Source organism: Equus asinus, chromosome 17 (assembly GCF_041296235.1).
Source record: "Equus asinus isolate D_3611 breed Donkey chromosome 17, EquAss-T2T_v2, whole genome shotgun sequence".
Classification (NCBI taxonomy): domain Eukaryota; kingdom Metazoa; phylum Chordata; class Mammalia; order Perissodactyla; family Equidae; genus Equus; species Equus asinus.
The window spans coordinates 45,316,766-45,337,263 of NC_091806.1; the positions used below are offsets into that span (position 1 = coordinate 45,316,766).

At 50.5% G+C, this 20,498-nt stretch overlaps 1 protein-coding gene across 3 annotated transcripts in view; it reads right to left on the reverse strand.

Annotated features, from left to right (window-relative positions):
- CHKA (choline kinase alpha) overlaps nt 1-15,908 on the reverse strand; it is a 52,606-nt gene extending 36,698 nt beyond the window's left edge. For 2 of the 3 annotated variants that reach the window (XM_070488287.1, XM_044762466.2), the window contains exon 1: nt 15,279-15,905. In XM_070488287.1, the coding sequence (XP_070344388.1) occupies nt 15,279-15,640 (362 nt within the window). In that variant the 5' untranslated portion in view covers nt 15,641-15,905. Of the gene's footprint in view, nt 1-15,278 lie in introns of all 3 variants that reach the window. The other variant, XM_070488288.1, reaches the window with a different exon arrangement.
- Between the last annotated feature and the right edge of the window lie 4,590 nt (nt 15,909-20,498).

The following is a 20,498-nucleotide window of genomic DNA, read 5'->3' on the forward strand; positions in this document are numbered from 1 at the left end:
GAGCCAGCTGCCTCTTTCATGGTCCCATCCACAAACAGTCGGTCCAGGCAAGCTACGCTCCCAAAGAGAGGCTCAAATAGAGAGCTAATTCACATCCCCAGGTGCCCAATGGGACACGGATCGTGAGCACACGCTGGCAAGCCCTGCCAAGAAACACAGACCAAGAGAAACGGGCTAATTCTCGTGGAGAGGAGAGAGAACGGGGGAAGTTTTGACCTGGAGGTTGGTTAATGTTGCTATATTAAGGTCAGCGGAACCATTTGAAAGTCCTGCTCCTGACAGACATTCTCCTCCCTGCCCTGGAAAGAGAACCTGGGCTGTCTTCAGTCAGCAGTGTGCCCAGCAGCAAGATTCCACTTACCAGCTGCCTTCACAGCTAGGGGTGCCCGTGCGACCAAGTGCTGGCAAAGAAATGCAAAAGCAAGTGTTTGTGAGACTTTGGGGAAATCAATGTAAGACACGCTGTGCTCCCCCTTCCTTCCCAGTCCTCCTCAGGAGAAGGTGCGTCAACTGCTAACCTCCTGTCCCCGAGCTCTAGACCCACCCTTCGGTTTTCTGTTGTGATGCTGGGCTGGCACTCGCCTCTTACCGCCCTCCTTTATCAATTACTGCCAGCAAGGTCCTGCCAGCGGGGCACCGGAGGGAGGCTGCAAGGAGGAGGAGGAGGGGGACAGTGGGTTTGCCGGCTGTTCCTGTCCGCGTCCTACAGCAGCAACGCGGCAGCCCAGCGACGGCAGCTGTTCCAGTCCCCACTTCTTTGGGGAACCCCAGAACCAGCCTTATGGAGCCCAGCTCCACAGGGGCACTTCTCAAGTTCGAGATGCCAGGACTGCCAACCAGTGCCCTCTCCCCAGAGGTCAGGGTCCCAGCTCCGGGGGCCCCTCCCTGAGCTTCCAGGTTCCCATAACCCCAATCTTCCCTCGCCTTCCCCAGCCACAGCGCTGGGGCTGCTTCTGCAGTTCTTACTTTAACCGTTCTTGCGCTCCCTTTCGCTCTCCCACTTCTCCGGCACCTGCTCACCCAGTTCCTTCCACTAAATTCTCTATGTTGAAATACCTAGTGTGGTTTCCATTTTCTTGCCAGGGATTTTACTGGCACACACGGCCAGAGCATAAGCAGCTTCTCAGACTGTGAGAATAAGGGCCACATCCTAGGAACGGCAAAGCGCTGAGCTGACGGAGCCCGCATCCCCATTAGCCCGTGGAGTGCCACACCTGCCTGGCACGGCTACTTCTGGACCTCTTTAACACCAGAGGGAAATAAATGTCTGGGCCGTTTAAGTCACTGTTACTCTGGGCTTTTCTGTTATAAGCGGCCAAACCTGTACTAAGTGATACAGCTTATCACTGCATCCACCTACTCATGTCCTTCCAATCTGGAAACTCCTCCCCACCCTTCTCTGCCATCTAAAAACTGCCCACTGTTTAAGACCAAGTTCAAAGTCCAACTTGAAGGAAGTTCTGCTGCCTTCTGCACTAGCTCGGTGAAGGCAGGGGCAATGCCTACTTCCACCCGCAAGGCCCGTGGCCCCTGATGGTGGATGCTCAACAGACTTTCTGAAAATGACAATATCCAGCAGCACTTCTGTCCCCGTCCCCCTTCTCCAAAGTCCTCCCGGTTATGTTTGATGAGTGCCTGTCTGACATTGTTCTCTAACAGCTTTGGTGGCTTAGTCTTGGCTCCCTAATCAGACTGGCAGCTCCTAAGGGACAGTCTCACCTCCTGGGGGAAGGCGACAGCAAAGAGAAAGACCACTGGCTTCAGAGCCCGGGAGCCAGGGATTCAGACCCCGATTCGGCCACTTAGTAGCTGTGTAATCCTGAGCACCTCGTTGAACCTCTCTGACCCTCAAGTTCCCTCCTCTGTTCAAGACTAGTACTAATTCAGGCATTGTAACAGCCGGGTCACAGAGCCCTGGTGCTGCGGCATTCTGAGTACGCGGCAAGGATGAGCTCATTTCACCCTCCCAATAATCCACAGGGTGGAGGCTGGTATTGCCTCCATTTCACAGATGGGGAAATCGCGGCACACGGCGAGGAAGTAGCTGAGCCAGGATCCAAATGCAGGTGTCTGGCTCCAGAGTCCTTGCTTTTAACTCCGATGCCGTGAGAGACGAGACAAAGCACGAGAGCACCACGTGCCATGCGGAGTAGGTGCTGTGATCACCCCAAAGTCAACCACGAGAGCCCTCGATCAGGACTAGTCTGGGGGCCGGCCCCGCGGCCTAGTGGTTAAGTTCGCGCGCTCTGCTTCGGCGGCCCAGGGTTTTGCCGGTTCGGATCCTGGGCGCGGACATGGCACCGCTCATCAGGCCATGTTGAGGTGGCATCCCACATGCCACAACTAGAAGGACCTACAACTAAAAATACACAACTATGTACTGGGGTGGGGGGGCATCTGGGGCGATAAAGCAGGAAAAAAAAAAGAAGATCGGCAACAGTTGTTAGCTCAGGTGCCAATCTTTAAGGAAAAAAAAAAAAGGACTAGTCTGTACAAAGTTGCACAAAACCAACGTCTCTGCTTGCTACGGCTGCTGGAACAGATGGCCACAAACTTAGTGGGTTAAAATAAGACAGATTCCCTTACAGTTCTGGAGTTCAGATGCCAGAAAATAGGTCTCATGGGGTAAAATCAAGGTGTCACCAGGGCTGTACATCGAGAGGATACACCACATTCCAGGAGACACACACAGAATAACTAGAAACAGGGCCCACGGAGCTAAAGGGCTTCGAAGAACAGAGGTTACCAGGGAGGAAGGAGGAGTGAGCACGGAACGGGCACAGAGGGTCAGTCTGGAAGATGAAAACATTCAACGTGAGCATATCTGAGGCCACTAAGCTGGACGCTTAGAAGTGGTTAAAATGGTAAATTTTACGCTGTATATATTTTCCCACAATTTTTTAAAAAAAGAATGAAGTACTGATCCATGCTACAACATGGATGAACCTTAAAAACATTACACTAAGTGAAAGAAGTCAGCCACAAAAGACCACAAATGATATGATTCCATTCACACGAAATGTCCACAACAAGGAAATCTACAGAGACAGAAACTAGACGAGTGGGTGCCTAGGGCAGCAGAGGGGTCCTGGGGGTCCTGGGCGGGAGGGGGCTAAAGGGACAGGGTTTAAGCCACAGAGACCTAATGCACAGGATAATGAATATAGACAACTACTATAGTTGTACTGTAATTATGTAATATAAATACAGCAACATCGGCAACCATATTACAATCTATAAACGAACCAGAGTAACACGCCGTACACCTTAAACTTAATGTTACACGTCAAGTTTATTCAATAAAAAATAAATCAAAGGGACACGGTTTCCTTCTGTGATGATGAAAATGTTCTAAATTGATAGTGGTGACGGTTGTACCCACCTGTGGACCCACTAAAAAGCACTGACTCGCACACTTCAAATGGGTGAACTGTAGGGTGTGTTAACTACAGCTCAACAAAGCTGTTTCCAAAAGAAGAAAAATCACTTTTTTCCTATGTAAAGATTTTTTCTTAACCAATTCAAAAACTGGAACGTGCTTCTACAGAAACAAAGTCTCCCGGATGTAAATAAAGTCCTATTGAAGAATATTTTTAATAGCTGATTTAAAAGATAAGCAATCACGAGTATCTGGCAACCGCTGCGAGAGTAGGGACTTATTTCCCCAGAGGCAAATGAGCTGTCCAGCCCAGGGAGGAGGAACAGAAAGGCAGGGAGCCCAAGGCCCGGCTCTGCCCAAAGGGAGCGCGAAGCAGATGGAAGGTGTGGAGATGGAAGGAGCCGCGTACCCTGCACCCTTCTTCTCGACTTCTGGGAATCGCCCGGTCGCATCCAGTCACAGCCAGCACAGGCTTCCAGCTACCCAGCAACAGGACAGGCACGACACCAGTGAAAAGCCTCATTTTCCTTCCCGTCACATACTCTTGAAAGCTCGGCCCAGAGCAAGAGCAAACAGACGGAGCACTGTTCCACGTTGCGTAACCCCCTGCTAAGTTCAGCCCTAGCCTCCTACAGAAGGCAGGCAGGCCGGCTCCGCCAGACGCGAGGCGCGACCTGGACGTCCTTCACTTCTTCCATTGGGCCTCTGTTGCGCAATCAGCTCTAGTGGATGGAAGTGGACCATCGATTATTTTTTAGTGACAGTCAAAATAAATGAAAGAAGGTCACTGTCACAGATGACCCAGACTGGGAGAAACCACCTAGAAAAAAGCCAGTTACCAACAAACCAAACAATAGGACTAGGAACAGGAAGATACGTTGGGAAGATATGCCACAGAAACGGCAGCAAAAACACGACAGCGCAACGTACCGCATCACGTGTCAAGAACAGCCTCGAAGCAAAACCCCAGGAACTCTCAAGGATTTCAAAGGAGTTTGAAACGACGAACTTTTTACCATCTGGTAGAAGAGCTTTATAATAAACATACACGTCATAATTAAATTTAGGAGGCACGAGACACTCGTGTAAGCAGAATATCAAATAAAATGAAAATAACATTTATTTCACGTTCAACACATGTCAGCAACGCTTGGCAGGCAGGAGGCTGAAAAAGGTAGAAGTCGCTGCTGGCGGGCATTCCAACCAGAACCTTCCTGGTCTGGCGGAGTGGGCATCAGTAGTCTCCACCACACGGGCTCGAAAACAAGACAAAGGGACACCGTGCGGAATAAAGAGCCTCCTGCATAGAGACTGTTAATCGGATATGAAAATAATCGTTCCGATTTCTCTTGATACACAGCTAGTCAAGAAATTAACTTACAATTAAGAAGAACTTGACTCATCAAACGACAGCGCACACAGAACATCAAGGATATCTGAAAAAACACGCAAAAAACAAAACAAAGAGCAAACCCCACAGTGAAGAACCCAACAGCTAACCGGTTTACATGCTAAAGAAAATGAGCAGTGAGAAAGGAGCCAGCAACAGCTCAGCCACCTTCGAGCTCTGCCTCTGCACAAGGGACCGGGAACTGAGGGGACCCACGCATGTTTTCAGAATTTCAACTCAGTTTTACCAGTTTCGCCGAAGCAACTAAAGCAGGCTGCTTGGAACGTGTGTTAAATTGTTTGACTTTCGGATTTTAGAATCCATGTTCCAAAAAATCACGTTCGTATGAATCTCAAAGACCCAAAAAATAAAAAAAAAATAACCAGTTACCCAAATTCTGTCTTTCGAACATAACCACTTTGAACATTTTGGTATATTTTTTTTTTGTCATTTTCCTAAGCTCCTTCTTCCTACTTCCTTCTTTTTAGTAAAATTGGGATTATATGGAATATATGGTGCGATAATGTTCCTTTACCACTTATGAGCATTTTCCATCAATTCAGCATTAAAAACATGATTTCTAATCAGGCATAGAATTTCATCTTAGGGGCCGGCTCCGTGGCCGAGTGGTTGAGTTCACGCACTCCGCTGCAGCGGGCCATGGTTCAGATCCTGAGGGCGCACATGGCACCGCTCGTCAGGCCACGTTGAGGCGGCGTCCCACATCCCACAACTAGAAGGACCTGCAACTAAGATATACAACTGTGTACAGGGGGGGTTTGGGGAGATAAAGCAGGAAAAAAAAAAAAAAAAAGATTGGCAACAGTTGTGAGCCCAGGTGCCAATCTTTAAAAAAAAGAATTTCATCTTAAAGATGCAGAATGGTATACCAACCGCCTACTGCTAGATCCTGTGTTTTCCCTTACTTTTTACTTCTATACGTAACTCTGTATCACACATACCTGTATGTCAATCTGTATGCACAATCTGATGAGATCCTTTAGTTAAAGCCGGGTTTTCTGGGTCAAAGGGCATTAACATCGTAAAATTTCTTGATGCCAAAATGTCCTAAAAAAGAGCTGTAGGGGTTCACCCTTCGCCCATCGGTGTCCAAACTCCCATCTCATATCTCCATTGACTTGTGTTTTTTAATCAATGAAAACTTGATGTATCAAAAATAATTTTTAAAAACATTAAATTGCTAGTGAAGATCATTTTTTTAATGCTTCGAGGTAACCAGTTTAACTCTACAATATACATAAAATTAACAAATGGCATGAAATACTTTAAAGTTAAAACATTGTTGCAAAGGAAATCACTCTAAGTACATCAACATGGAAAAAATGTCCAAATAAACAACAAAACACGCTGGAGTCAGCCGCCTTATCTCAGCGCATTTCTTGAGGACATGCCTTAGCGATTCCATGCTAAGTCGCTTCTCCCCAAAGTGGTAATTGCACTGCATACAATTCATCACTGAGAGGAGAAAAGAAAATTGGAAAATGTAAACTAGCAGATAATCTAAAAGTTTAGTTGACCCAGAAATAGATCAATGGCACTGTGTCACTGCAGGCAACTTATCGATTAAGAACTCATTTTAAAAGAACCTTGGCAAACTCCACAAAGTCATTTCAAAGCAAAAACCACGCCACAAAACTAAGATCAGGCGTCTGATGCTACTTCCTCTCAGAGCTCCGAACAGCAAGAAATATCATCGCGCCTTCTGAATGTGGAAGGTCTTGGAAGAGAAGCCTAGACAATACAGGTTCCGCTCAGTCAGATACGAACCAAAATGTTCCAAACATGCAGGATTACGAATCCTCTTATACGTGAAGTATTCTGTTACAAGTACACCTTATCACAAAAATGTTCTGATGCTTCTGCACTTAACACGAAATACACAGCTTCTAAAAGAATTCAAAATTCTGATCTAAAGAGCTTATTTCAGAATAAAACAGATTTTTTTTTTAAGGAAGATTAGCCCTGAGCTAACATCTGCTGCCAATCCTCCTTTGTTTGCTGAGGAAGACTGGCCCTGAGCTAACATCTGTACCCATCTTCCTCTACTTTTTTTTTTTAAATATGTGGGATGCCTGCCACAGCATGGAGTGCCAAGTGGTGCCATGTCCGCACCCAGGATCCAAACTGGCGAACCCTGGGCAGCCGAAGCAGAACGTGCGCACTTCACCGCTGCCCTAAAATAGAATTGTAACACCCATTCAGAATGAGCATTTTTAAGTGTATACTTTGGCGGCATTAAGTGTATTCACACTGTTGTGCTACTAAGACCACCCTCCATCTCCATAGCTCTTTTTACTTGTAAAACTGAAACTCTGGCCCCATTAAACACTCCACCCCCCTCCCTCGGGCCCTGGAACCACCAGTCTACTGTGTCTCTGAATCTGACTACTCCAGGGACCCCACAGGAGTCAACTCACACAAGATTTGTCCTTTTGTGACCGGCTTATTTCACTCAGTATAATGTCCTCAAGGTTCACCCATCTTGTAGCATGCATGTGTCAGAAACTCTTTCTTGGTGAGGAAGATTAGCCCTGAGCTCAACTTGCAACAATCATGGCTCAGGTGGAAAATAAAACAACACTTGAGTGAAATGAGAGCATCCATCGGCAGTAATCAGGAACAGGGCCTCACCGCCCAGCCTGGAGACAGAGCTGGGAGAAGCGCCTTCCATCCCCAGAACGCTGGCTCCACACCAGCAGCTGTGCGACCTTGAGCAAGGTACCCAAGGCCTCTAAGCCTGCCTCCACACCAGACGATAATGCAGCGGCATCTGAGAGGGGTTTCTCTGGGTTCCATGAGATGTCAGCTGCTCAGCAGCAGCACCAATTGCAAAGCAAAGGTTAATTTTTAAGAGCTTGCCGGGCGGATGAAGAAAGCTGGTCTTTAGCCCTCTCCTCCAGGCTTGCTCACCCTCAGCTCTGTAGACATCCGGGGCCCGATAACTCTCTCAGGGCAGGAGGAGGCCGTCGTGGGCACTGGAAGATGTTTACTTCAGTGTCCCTGCCCTCTCCCGACTCGATGCCAGCAGGGCCAGCACCACCACCAACCGTGACAACCAAAAATGTATCCACGAAATACAAGGACGTACACCTGAAATGTACATAATGTCATAATGCAATGTGACCTCAATTTTAAAAAATGTATCCAGACATTACCAAATGTCCCTCAGAAAGTGTTCCTAAAATACCCATTTCAAGCCACTATCCTCGGCATCCTTGGAACACAGACGTCTCCGCCTGCTCTTCCCACCTGGAAGGTCCTTCCACCGGTCAGAGTTCAGGGGGTCGCCGCTTTCTCCACACAGTGCTCCACATCCCCTCCAGCTCCCAGTGACCTCCCAGGCCTGACATCTTCATGTTTCATCTTCAGCCTCCGGGCTACTGTGATACTCAACAAAAGGAGCACAGGGCACGGTGAGATGTGTAAATGGTACGAAAGACGTGAGCATTACAAGCTCACTGTGGATGCGAGGTAGACCCATGGAAAGCTCAAGATGAGGGCTGTCCTAGTGCAGCCCAAGAGCCTGGGCTTGCTGATGGGGACACGAGGAGGGCAGCGAGGCCGGCTGCCAGGCCTCCACCGCACGAGAAAACCAGGAAGGAGAACGAGAGCAGCAGTACCGCAGCCGGACAAGCCAAGAGACAGACTGAAAAAGAAACTCCCGGAACAAATAAGCTATCATAGCAAGGCTGCAGGATACAAAGGCAATATACAAAAGTCCATCGCTTTCCTACATACCAGCAATGAACAAGTTCAAATTAAAAATATATCGCCATTTACACTGGCAACCAAAAACGGAAACACTTAGATATAAATCTAAGAAAATATGTACAGGATCTCTATGAGGAAAACCACACAAGTCTAATAAAAGATATCAAAGAAGAACTAAGTAAATGGAAAGACAGTCCACGTTTATGGAGCGGGAGACTCAAGATTGTCAAGACGTCAGTTCTTCTCTACTTGATCTGTAACCTAAACCCCAGCAAGTTATTTTGTGAACATAAGCAAACGGACTCTAAAGTTCACACGGAGAGGCAAAGTCCCAGAAGAGCCAACACAACAGTGAAGGAAAAGAACAAAGCTGGAGGACTGACGCTCCCTGACTTCAGGACTCACGGTAAGGGCCGGCCCCGGGGCCGAGTGGGTAAGTTCGCGCGCTCGGCTTTGGCGGCCCAGGGTTTCACCGGTTCGGATCCTGGGCGCGGACCTAGCACTGCTCATCAGGCAACGCTGAGGCGGCATCCCACACAGCAGAACTAGAATACACAACTATGTACTGGGGAGCTTTGGGGAGAAAAAGAAAAAAATAAAAGACTTACTATAAAGCCACAGTAAACGAGACAGTGTGGTATTGGCAAAGAACAGACAAATAGATCAATGGAATAGCATGGAGAGCCCAGAAACAGATCCCCATAAATATAGTCCACTAACCTTGACAAAAAGGAATGGCAATTTAGGGCCGGCCCAGTGGTGCAGCGGTTAAGTTCGCATGTTCCGCTTCTCCGCGGCCCGGGGTTCGCCAGTTTGGATTCCAGGTGCAGACATGACACCACCTGGCAAACGCCATGCTGTGGTAGGCGTCCCATGTATAAAGTAGAGGAAGATGGGCACGGATGTTAGCTCAGCGCCAGTCTTCCCCAGCAAAAAGAGGAGGATTGGCAGTAGTTAGCTCAGGGCTAATCTTCCTCAAAACAAACAAAAAAAAGGGCATGGCAATTTAATGGAGACAGGATAGTCTTCAACAAATGGTGCTGAAACAACTGGATATTCACATGCGAAAAAAACGAAATCTAGACACAGATCCTACACCCTTCACAAAAATTAACTCAAAATAGATCATAGACCTGAATGTAAAATGCAAAACTAGAAAACTACAAGGTAACACAGGAGAAAATCTAGACGACCTCGGGCACGGCGATGACATTTTAGATACACCACAAAAGACACAATCCATGAAAGAAATAACTGATAAGCTGGACTCCATTAAAATTTAAAACTTCTGTTCTGCAAAAGACACTATCAAGAGAGCAAGACAAGCCAAAAACTAGAAGAAAATATCTGCAAAAGACACTGATAAAGACTATTATCCAAAATATATAAAGAACTCTTAAAACTCAACAAGAAAACAAAAACCTGATTAAAAAATAGGCAAAAGACCTAAACACACACCTCACCAAAGAAGATAGACAGATGGCAAGTAAGCATATGAAAAGATGCTCCACATCATGTCATTAGAGAATCGCAAATTAAAACAACAGTGAGGGCCAGCCCGGTGGTGCAGCGGTTAAGTGCACACGTTCCACTTCAGCGGCCTGGGGTTCGCTGGGTTGAATCCCGGGTGCAGACATGGCACCGCTTGGCAAGCCATGCTGTGGTAGGCGTCCCACATATAAAGTAGAGGAAGATGGGCACGGATGTTAGCTCAGGGCCAGTCTTCCTCAGCAAAAAGAGGAGGATTGGCGGCAGATGTTAGCTCAGGGCTAATCTTCCTCAAAAAAAATATTTGATTTAATTTAAAAAATAAAACAACAATGAGATAGCACCACACACCTATTAGATGGGCCAAAATCCAGAACACTGTCAACACCAAATGCTGATGAGGATCTGGAACAGCAGGAACTCGCATTCATTGCTGGTGGCAATGCAAAATGGTACAGCCACTTTAGAAGACAGTTTGGCAAATTCTTACAAAACTAAACATGCTCCTACCATACGATCCAGCAGTCACACTCCTTGGTATTTACCCAAAAGACTTGAAAACTTAAGTCCACACAAAAAGCTGCACATGGACGTTTAGAGCGGCTTTCTTCATCATTATCAAAACTTGGAAGCAATCAAGACGTCCTTCAGGGGCTGGCCCCGTGGCGGAGGGGTTAAGTTCGCGCGCTCCGCTGCAGGTGGCCCAGTGTTTCGTTGGTTCGAATCCTGGGCGCGGACATGGCACTGCTCGTCAAACCACACTGAGGCAGCGTCCCACGTGCCACAACTAGAAGGACCCACAACGAAGAATATACAACTATGTACCGGGGGGCTTTGGGGAGAAAAAGGAAAAAAAATAAATTAAAAAACCTTAAAAAAAAAAATGAACCTCTTAAGAAAAAAAGACGTCCTTCAGTAGGTAAACAGATGAACGGTGGTCCATCCAGACAACAGATTCAGTGCGAAAACAAAATATGCCATCAAGCCATCAAAAGACATGGAGGAAAGCTAAAGACATTTAGAAGTGAAAGAAGCCAAATGGAAAAGGCCACATACTGTCTGATTCCAATTATATGACATTCTAGAAAAGGCAAAACCATGGGGACAGCCAAAGCCTCAGGAGTACAGGGGAGCAAGGGGTGAACAGGCAGAGGACAGGGGACTTGTAGGGCAGCGAAACTACAGTCATGCGTCCCTTAACGACGAGGACATGTTCTGAGACTGTGACACGAGGCCACTTCGTTGCTGTGCGAACATCCCAAAATGCACTTACACAATCCTAGATGCAGAGCCTACGACACACCCAGGCTGCACGGCACTAGTCTTACGGGACCAGCTTCGTGTGAGCAGTCTGCTGTATGACGGAAACATTCCGTGCTGCGTGACTTATTCTGGAGGCTACTACAATGGTGGATACCCGTCATACATTTGTCCAAACCTAAAGAATGCACAACACCAAGAGAAAACTCTAATGGAAACTCTGGACTTTGGGTAATAATGATGTCTCACTCTAGGTTCACGGATGGTAATAAACACACCACTGGGGGGCGAGGCGGGGGGGCATTATATGAGAACTCTCTGTACTTTCTGCTCAATGTGGCTGTGAACATAAAACTGCTCTAAAGAAACTAAGCTTCTTAATTTTCTTAAAAAAGAAGGAAGGCTACTTAAGGGGCTAACTTTTCCTAGGAAACAGTAAAAAACAAAGTGTAATCGAAACTTCATCTTGAAAAACGAAACTGAAAATTATTTACAGTCTTAGAGGTAACAATTTAGGTTACAAATACAACTACGCACATAAAAAGGAAATCAAGTAGGGAGTTTTGGCACAACTTTCCCCCAAAATTTTATGATGTCACCGTAAAACGCAATTCACTCCCTACTTGATGTTTACTGCATAATTCTGCAAATATGTCTCAGAACCTTGCCAGTCTTTTCGAGGGCTTCTGTCTTTGGACATTTAAATGATTCTACTCTGAAGGGCTGGGTGCTATCACCCTCCCCACCAATTTTCATCTGTCAGTGGGTCTCCCTGTGGGAGGCAATCCGTCAACCGATGTGTGTGAAACTTGAACAGTTCTCAAACATGTCTTTCATCAAACTTCATGAAATCTTGAATCTTTTGTAAGATTTGCAATTCCATTTCATGAATGATCGTGACTTTTATCAATGAGCAACGAGAGTGGTCATAGCAAACCCTTGACCTGACAGGCATGGACAGAAGCCGGTGTGCGTTAGCTGTGATGGCTGGGCATGGAGAAAATTTTCAAGAGGTCAGTTCATTCATGACAATTTGCATGTTATAATTTTCATCTTTCTTTATATCACTCATAGCTTGAGGGACTCAGGCAAACAAAAGTCTGATTACAAAGACCCCTGTCATCACACTAGGAAGATAGGAAACAGGCCAATTTAAAGTAAAATCCAGCACCTCCCGTGAGTCAGGCCCTATTCTATTGCTGGAGATACAAAGATGAACATGACATGCCTTCTAGGAATTCAATCTAACAAGAGAGTCAAATGAATAAACACACACACAGTGAGTGTTGCGGTATGAAGATGTGTATGTATGAAGGGCTATGGAAGAAACAGAAATGAGGACGAAATTAATGCTGTCTGGTTCCCTCTGTGTTAGGCCTTGAAGGAGGAATTTTAAAAGCAGACACCAGACTGCCAAGCAGAGTGTGGGAGCAAAGAAAGGCCTGGAGGCTGAAAACACAAAGCTCATTCAGGAAACGCAGGGTCCAGCGTGACTAGCTCACTGTTAGTGGCTGCTGGTTAGGGGGGAGGAGTGATTTTAAAACAGTAACAAGAAAAGAACCACTCTAAAAAGGGAGGCTGGGCCCAAGTTTCAAGCATGCAAACAAGTTTGGAGTTTATTCTCTAGCTCCGGGAAGCCACAGTAAACTTTGAAACAAAGGACTAACGATATTTGAGAACTACCTGGCAACTGCATATAAAATGGATTAGAGTGAGGATCACGAAGCTGGGGGATACCCAAAGCTCCTGTTACAGGGTCTAAGCAAGGACAGCGGACCTGGACTCCTGGCCTCGGGAGCAACAAAGGGAGCAGACAGTAGGTGTGGACGCAAAAGAAGCTCCGCAGGTCCTAGCTGCCACTGCGTGCAGAGGAGGGCATTCTGGGTAATGCAAAGAGTTAGAGACGATCCTGGGGCTCCCGCCAGCTGCTGCTAAGAACTCAAAGACGGAAAGCAGGAGCAGCATATTCCAGGATTCTGAGGGGCAAAGGGTTAAATAAATGTGGGATGCACTGGGATCTGATAAACCGCTGCAGGTGGACCCACACTCAGCAAAAAGCTGGGGCTGGAGAATCGGGTCGGGAAGGACCAGTAACGTGACAGCTGGAGCCGCAGGAAACGCAGTGCCTACGGGGGGCCACGGAATTTCAACCAAAGGGAGGCTCTTACACTACTTTGAATTGCCTCTTTTTGCCCTTTTTTTTACGCTAGGCATCACCCACTTCCCCATGTCCTAAATCACCTCTTTTCTCCTGATTAAATTCATTCCATAACCACATTCTATTCCAGAAAATAGGACTGAGATGCAATGTATACCATACAACGTTATTTTAAAAGGTCCTCCAAACCAAAAGGAAAGCTGTCTTCCAAGACAACTAACTCCCGGAGAAAAGGGACAAAACATCCTCAATGCTTTTAGAAGGACGAGTTTGAGCAAAACATAAAGGTTTAACTGATGAGTGACATTTCCTGGAAAAGGGCCACAAAAACGTCTTAAGGCTGCATCCAGGGTGTCCGGACGTTTTCCGAGACAACAGGGGAGAGCCCTGGAGCAGGAGGGGGCTGCCAGACACCTGGGAAGTCAGGCTCCGACGTCAGCACAGAGCCACTGACCTGGAGCAAGTCACTCCCCCTCCAGGTTCTCCATTTTATGGCCCGGTGATTAGCCAGTCTAGATCATTCTCTATCACTATTCTCACTGAGAATCTTCACGCCTGACTAGATGTGATAATTTTGAACAGAGTTTCATTTTTAAAAAAAGTTTCGTTAGGCAATTCAGGCATTAAACACCTTTGGTTTTCTTTTCTCTGCTTCCTGGCTTTTGCCCCTCCCTGCTCACAAGGATTTCTGTAGGACAGCGCAGAGGCACAAAAAGGCAGAGAAGTTGAGTTAACGGTGTTGTATTTGCAGCTCTGGTGAAAGACGGGGCACGGAAAAGGAAATCAAGTGACTAAAATTGGATTTGGGGATTATCGGTGGCAGCGAGCCAACCAGTTTCTAGAAACAGTCATGGCTCGACTAACAAACGAGAGGGATACCTTCTGAGAAATGCCTCATCAGGTGATGTCGTTGTGCGAACATCCTAGTGTGCGCTTACACACCTAGAGGGTAGAGCCTACGACACACCTGGGCCGTATGGTGCTACTCTTACAGGACCACCTTCATATATGTGGTCTGTCATTGACCGGAATGTCGTCCCTGGGCACATCACTGTACTGCACGCAGCCTGGTCAGCCAGTTACAAGAAAACTAGCAGAAAAAGACACATTTTAAAGGTCTAAATAGAAAGATGCAGGCTAAATGGTAAATGGTTATCTCATGGGAACAGGGTGGCAACAAAAATCAAGGGAGTCTTTGTTTTCCTGTTAAGTCTGAATGCACAGACATACACGTTTTGTAATTTACATTTACGGTTAAAAATTTTTAAGCTTAAAAAAAATCTTCCCACCTTACTCTTGGTTATTCCTGGAGCCACACCTCCTAACTTTGGCTACTAATACACCTACATGTCTACATGTCTGGACAGCGTTGGTGGGGAACGAGCAAAGGTCGTCCCTGTACCACTGACAAATGACTCCTGCAGAGGGAAAAAATAATCAAATCGTGGACTCATGGAACTCCACGCAAAAGTTATAAGCGATTTTCTTTTAAAGCCACAGCACCCCGCCTTCATTCAAGGCCTTAAAGCGCAAAGGGACTCTCTAGATAGATTTTAAGCTTCTGGACGCAACTTATTTTGGGACTGATCGGTACTGTTCTCCTTGGAAGAGACCCGTTTTCCCATGACACCGATACTGTCTCAACAGCCCGCCTGCTGGAAGGTCTTGGGCGGTCGCGGGGCCCGTTTCGCGGGATCTGGCTTGGATTTCACAAGGGTTCGGGAGAGGTGGCTTTTCCCCCGGCCCGGTTCCCCGCCCCGGCCCGCAGGCCCCGCCCCCGGCCCGGGCCCGCAGCCCCCGCCAGCGTCACCTGACCCGCCAGCGGCTGGCGGCGCCCGCCCGCCCGCCCGCCCCGGAGCGCCGCCACCGACCTGATGACACTGATGTGAAACTGGTCCTCGCGAAGGCCCCGCCAGGCGCCGGGCAGGAACTCCTTGCACCACAGATAGGCCCTGCGCCGCGTGCGGGGCTCGGGCTGCTCGTCGGCCGGGGGCGGCGGGGGCGGCGGCGGCGGCGGCGGGGGCAGCGGCAGCGGCGGCTGCGGCGGGGGCAGCGCGAGCGGGGGCTGCCGGCCGCCCCGCTGCTTGGGCTCGGGGTCACTGGCGGCGTCGCGCGGCTGCCCCACGCCGGGCGCCGGGGCCGCGTTGCCCCCGCCGCCGCCGCCGCCGCAGCTCAGCAGCAGCCCGAGCGGCGCGGGCTCGGCCTCGCCCCCGTTGCAGAACTTGGTCTTCATGCCGGGCAGGCGGCCGAGCAGGCGCGGGGGGCCGCAGCGCGAGAGGGCGAGGCTCAGGGTCCGGCCGGGCGCCCCCCTCCCGGAGGCCGGGCGCGCAGGCCGCTCGTTGGCTCGCGGACGGGCCGGCCGGGGGCGGCGGCGGCGGGCGGGCGCGGGGCGGCGGCGGCGGCGGCTGCACGGAGCCGAGGGCGGCGGGTGTGTGGCGGCCGCGGTGGCGGCGGCGCTCGGCTGGTTCTGCTGGCCGCGGCGCTCGCTCCTATACCGCCGCCGCACGCGGAGCGCCGCCCGCGTCTCAGCCCGCCCTCGCGCCCGCCGCTGATTGGCTGCCGCCCGCCGGCCCGACGCATCACAACCGCCGCCGCCCTCGCCACGCCGCCTCCCCATTGGCTGCGGCACGCCCCCGCCCCGGGCGCCGCGGCCGCGGGGGGCGGGGCGTCAAGCGGGTGCCCGGGGCCGCGGGGGTGGAGAGGAGCACGCGAGGCGCGGGGGCGTCCGGAGAGCGGGCGGGGGCAGGTCCCAGCGTCTCGGGGGGCCCGGGACTGGGCTCTGGGGGCCCAAGCTTTCCTGGACGCCCCAGGCCATCAGCGGCGGGGGCGTGGCGGGGGACAGGCAGGAAGCCGGGCCTGGAGGCTGGCTTCTTTGCCGCGTGACCTTGGGGAGAGGCGCCTCCGGCCGCAGCTCCGCGGGTGTGTTTTTATAACGTTTCCCAGCGTCGGCTCAGCTCCCTGCGAGCCGCGCCACGCCCCGTCCAGCCGGAGCCGAAGGAATGACTGCCCCCGGGTCAGACACCGGGGCCCGCAAGGAGGAAGAGGCGGTTGGTTTCAATACCGCGCAGCCGGCCCAGCCCATGAGGCCTCGAGCAGCCTCAGTTTCCCTGTCCGTGGTGCTGAGGACGCCGGGGCCTGGATGCGCGGGGCGGGCGGGGCGGCATCCCGGTCGCTGCCCGGGACACTGGCCAAAGGTGAGTGCCACGGGGCTGCCCGCTTTGCAGACGCCGCCCCGCCCGTCCACGCTGGAGGCCGCCGCGTGACTGTGACCAACGCACCTTTGCCCGCAGAGGGGGCCGGGGCCCCTGCTCCCGTTGGCCACACAGCCCCGAGTCCCTCACTCCTCTTTGACCCCACTCCCCGATCTTTCCTGGAAGTAAATGGGGCACAATAAATAGAAAAATTCCGGATTCTGTTTTCCCGGACAGGAGTCGGGACAGGAGGTTTCCCTGGTAGGTTAGGAAATTCAGCGAGCGCCTGGCGCACAGGAAATGGCTTCTGTGCGGGGATTTCACAGTCTGCCAGAAGCAAAAAATCTCTTTTTAAAGAGTGTGTACTTGGCTGAACTTGCTCCGAGAAAAATGGTCTTACTGAACAAAAGGATTGTAATGAAAGGGGGCTTTCGACGAGACAGCCGTGGAGGTGGGCCTGCATGTTGAACTGGAGGGGGCTGGCAGCAGCCCCGGTGTTTAAGAGGGAGGCCAGGCGAGAGTCCCATTGGATGTTTGAAAAGCTGAGAAATCAAGGTCTCCAGTCAGACCACATAGATAAAATAGCCAAGGGCTTCGTCTAAAAATACCAGCCCGCAGGGAGAGGGGTGCCCCCCTTGGCCTGCCCAGGTGACAGGCTCTTTCTCCCACTGTCTCCTGGCACCAGCCTGATAATCTCAGAGGAATGACAGGAACCTGGCCAGGAGGAAGGGACACTAGAGGGGGTGAGCCTGTATCATTCAAAATATCTTTTTGTGGCATCTGTTGGTTTGGGCTCTGAGAACCCACAGGCGCCTGCCTGGGATTGCCGTTCCCTGTGGGACTAAGAAGTTGCCTCATTAAAGTTGTTGGAGAAGTTGTATCTTTTATTGCTTCCATTTAATAGATGTGGAGACTGAGTCCTCCAGAGGCTGAGTGCCTCGGCCGAGCTCCGTTGGCTAAGTGAGGGGCAAGGCAGGTGTCTTGGCTCCTTGTGTAAAGAGCGCCACATCCACAAGATACAAACTTCTCTCCCCTGCAGTCAAAGGAAAGTCCCGGATGTGGCTCTCTTTGGCCCATCCTTGGCTTGGCCAATCAGGGCCCACCCTTGGCGCTGGGGCAAAACCACCAGGGCCGAGGCTGAGGAAGCGTGGCATATAGTAATGCTAAAATAATAGGTTTTACATGAAAAAAGACTAATCCTGCCCATAGAAGTGGGGGAGCCTCCCCAGGGCTGTTTGAGCTGGGCTTTGAGAGGTTGAGAAGGAGTCAAGTGCCTCGGCTAAGCCTCTCTGCATTGGCATAATCGAACCAACTTTCCAGAGTCATCTGTGAGGACGTATAATGAAGGCAAGGCTGGCACGCAGTCGGTGCTCAGAGAAAGCGCCAGACGTCACTATCCAAAGGGAGAGACCCAGAGCGATCCATGTGCTCATAACTCTTGAGCTAGCAGCTCCATTCCCAAGACCCTCCCAAGAAAAGAAGTCCCATCCGAACCCAAAAGCCCCATGCTTAAAACTGTCCGCTGCCACATGATCTCGATTTGGAGGAAGCTGGAAATAACCTAAATGTCCGGCGCCCTGCACTGGGGCTTTCAGGGCTGTTGGGCCCACATGCTGGTGTATGAGACAGGAGTTAAATGTGACCAGGATGAGGCTCGTAGGGAGAGTTCACTTTTCACAAGTTTCATGTGCTAGCCCGAGGGCTTGGCTCCCCTGGAGAGTGAGGAACACAGCTGCGCCTGGCTCCTGCTCCACCCCACTACCACCCTCTCCCCTCACCCTTGTCTGTTTTATTGCGTATTGTCGGTCTGCCCACCAGACTGGACCCTCTGGGAGAGTGGGGACCTTGAATATCTTGTTCTCTCCGCCGGTGCCTTGATGTTTGTAAACACTCAGAAATATTTGCTGAATGGATGAGGTCCTGGCTCAGCACTTACTAACTGAATGACTTTGAGCCGAGCCTCAGTTTCCTCAACTGTAAAATGGGAATTATAATCTCAGGGCATAGGGTTGTTGGGAATGAGAGGATGCATGCAAAGTGTGCAGCAAGCAGGAGGCACCCTGTGTCGTTAGATGCAGCGCACGGCATGGCATACCTTCTCTGGCTGCGGCTTGGCATTTGGTAATGAATAATGCACACACTCAGAGCGACTCAGCCTAGGAAGACAATGTCATATAAGAAAAGAATTCAAATGGGAATATACATTCTGGTCACCAAAATGTGGACATTTGTGCACAAATGGACAAGGCTTGGAGAGAAATTTGCTACAGACAGGTACTGATGCTGGGAAGAGGGTGTTCCAATTACAGAATCTTCTCTTTTGAGACAAAAACATTGGCCAAAGCTCATTGATTGATGGGGAATTCTGAGAGCAGACCCAGAGGGTGGGGGTGATGGGCCTCAGGAGAGACGGGAGGGGGAGATTGGCAGGTCCCTCCACACTCTGGCATTCCCACAAACTGGTCTGGCCTGAGGGGCTGCACCAGGAAGTCCCCAGGGCCGCTCACTGGGCAGACCAGGGGCTTCCCCGGGGCATAGAGGGGTCCACTCATGGGCCCCAGCCCTGCCGCTAACTCCAGCTGCAAGGCCTGTTCCAAGGAAGGGGTTTGTAAGTCTGCCTCCCCCAATGAAGGGACCACTTGTCAAGCACTTGGTCGGAGCAGGTCCTGTGCCCAGCCCGGCACCTGTCCCCAGCATCCTTGAACTTGCACAACCAGCAGTGAGGTGAGTGTGTTAGCGTTTAATTTCCCAGGTGAGAAGGCTGAACTTCACCAGGAGGTGAAACATTTGTCCAAAGCAAGCAGCTAGGAAGGGCAGAACCCCAGGAACTCAGCCAGCACTCCTCCCTGAATGCAAGGACGCCTCATCCTTCTGCGCCAAAAGTGCATCCTTTGGCCCAGGAAGCACAGGAAGCTTGGCGCAGTGGGGGTTCCCCAGAGGGCTGGAGATGGAAAGCCATGGCTGGGCTGTGCTCACCTCCTTCCAGGCTACACCTGGGACCAGGCGCCCCATCTTCAGTACTGAGCCTTAAAATATTGATGTGAACACAGAGAGGCCAACAGGCTGAAATCCTACATGCTCAAGATTGGGTTACAGCTGCCACCAGCAGACTGGCATGGAGCTGGGCTCCTTCACAGAGGGCTGGGGTTTGGCCCCAGCCCGGGATGCTCTGTCAGCCAGCTAGAGACTGTAGCTTCCTGGAGGTCTCTGAGCCCACGTGTGGTCTTATTTGGTGGCCTCCTTCTGCCTTACACCCAGCCTTAGCGACTTGGGGCCACAGGCGGGGCCTAGGGCCCTGATGGTTTAGTGAAAGCAGGTGACTTGAACACCTGCATGTCCAGTGGATGGGACAGACCTTACCCCCAACCCCCCATTTGCAGGGATCCTGAGTATTAAGTGTGAAAAGAGTAAAACCTGTCTTTGACGCTAGTGCTTCCACCCAGCATGTCAGCTTGGACAATTCACCTACCTCTCTAAGCCAGATGGAGATCATTGTTCCTAACCTACAGGGTTGTTGGTGGAAGTCACTGAAACCAGCGGGGAGAGGGCTGGGCACAGAGTCAGGGCCCCACAAAGGGTAGCTGGGCCCTTCTACTGATTCTTAGCTGGATTCCCAGAAGCTGGCAGAGAGCAGCCATTGCGTGTTGTCAGTAAGGGTGGCCTTGCAGCAACTCATCCCAAGTGCCATTGGGAGAGCAAAGCCTGTGGGAGCTCTGGCAGTGAGGGCTGTGCGGGCCTCCCAGAGGTCTGACGGGGCCTGGGGCCTTTTCCATTCTTTGAGGCTCCTGGACTCTCAAAAATGAAGAAATATCTTAACAGGAGTGTCAAAACTGAGGCATATTTGAAAGACTTGTGTTGAAAAAATTGATGCTTTTAACATACATGCAAAAGGTCTCATAA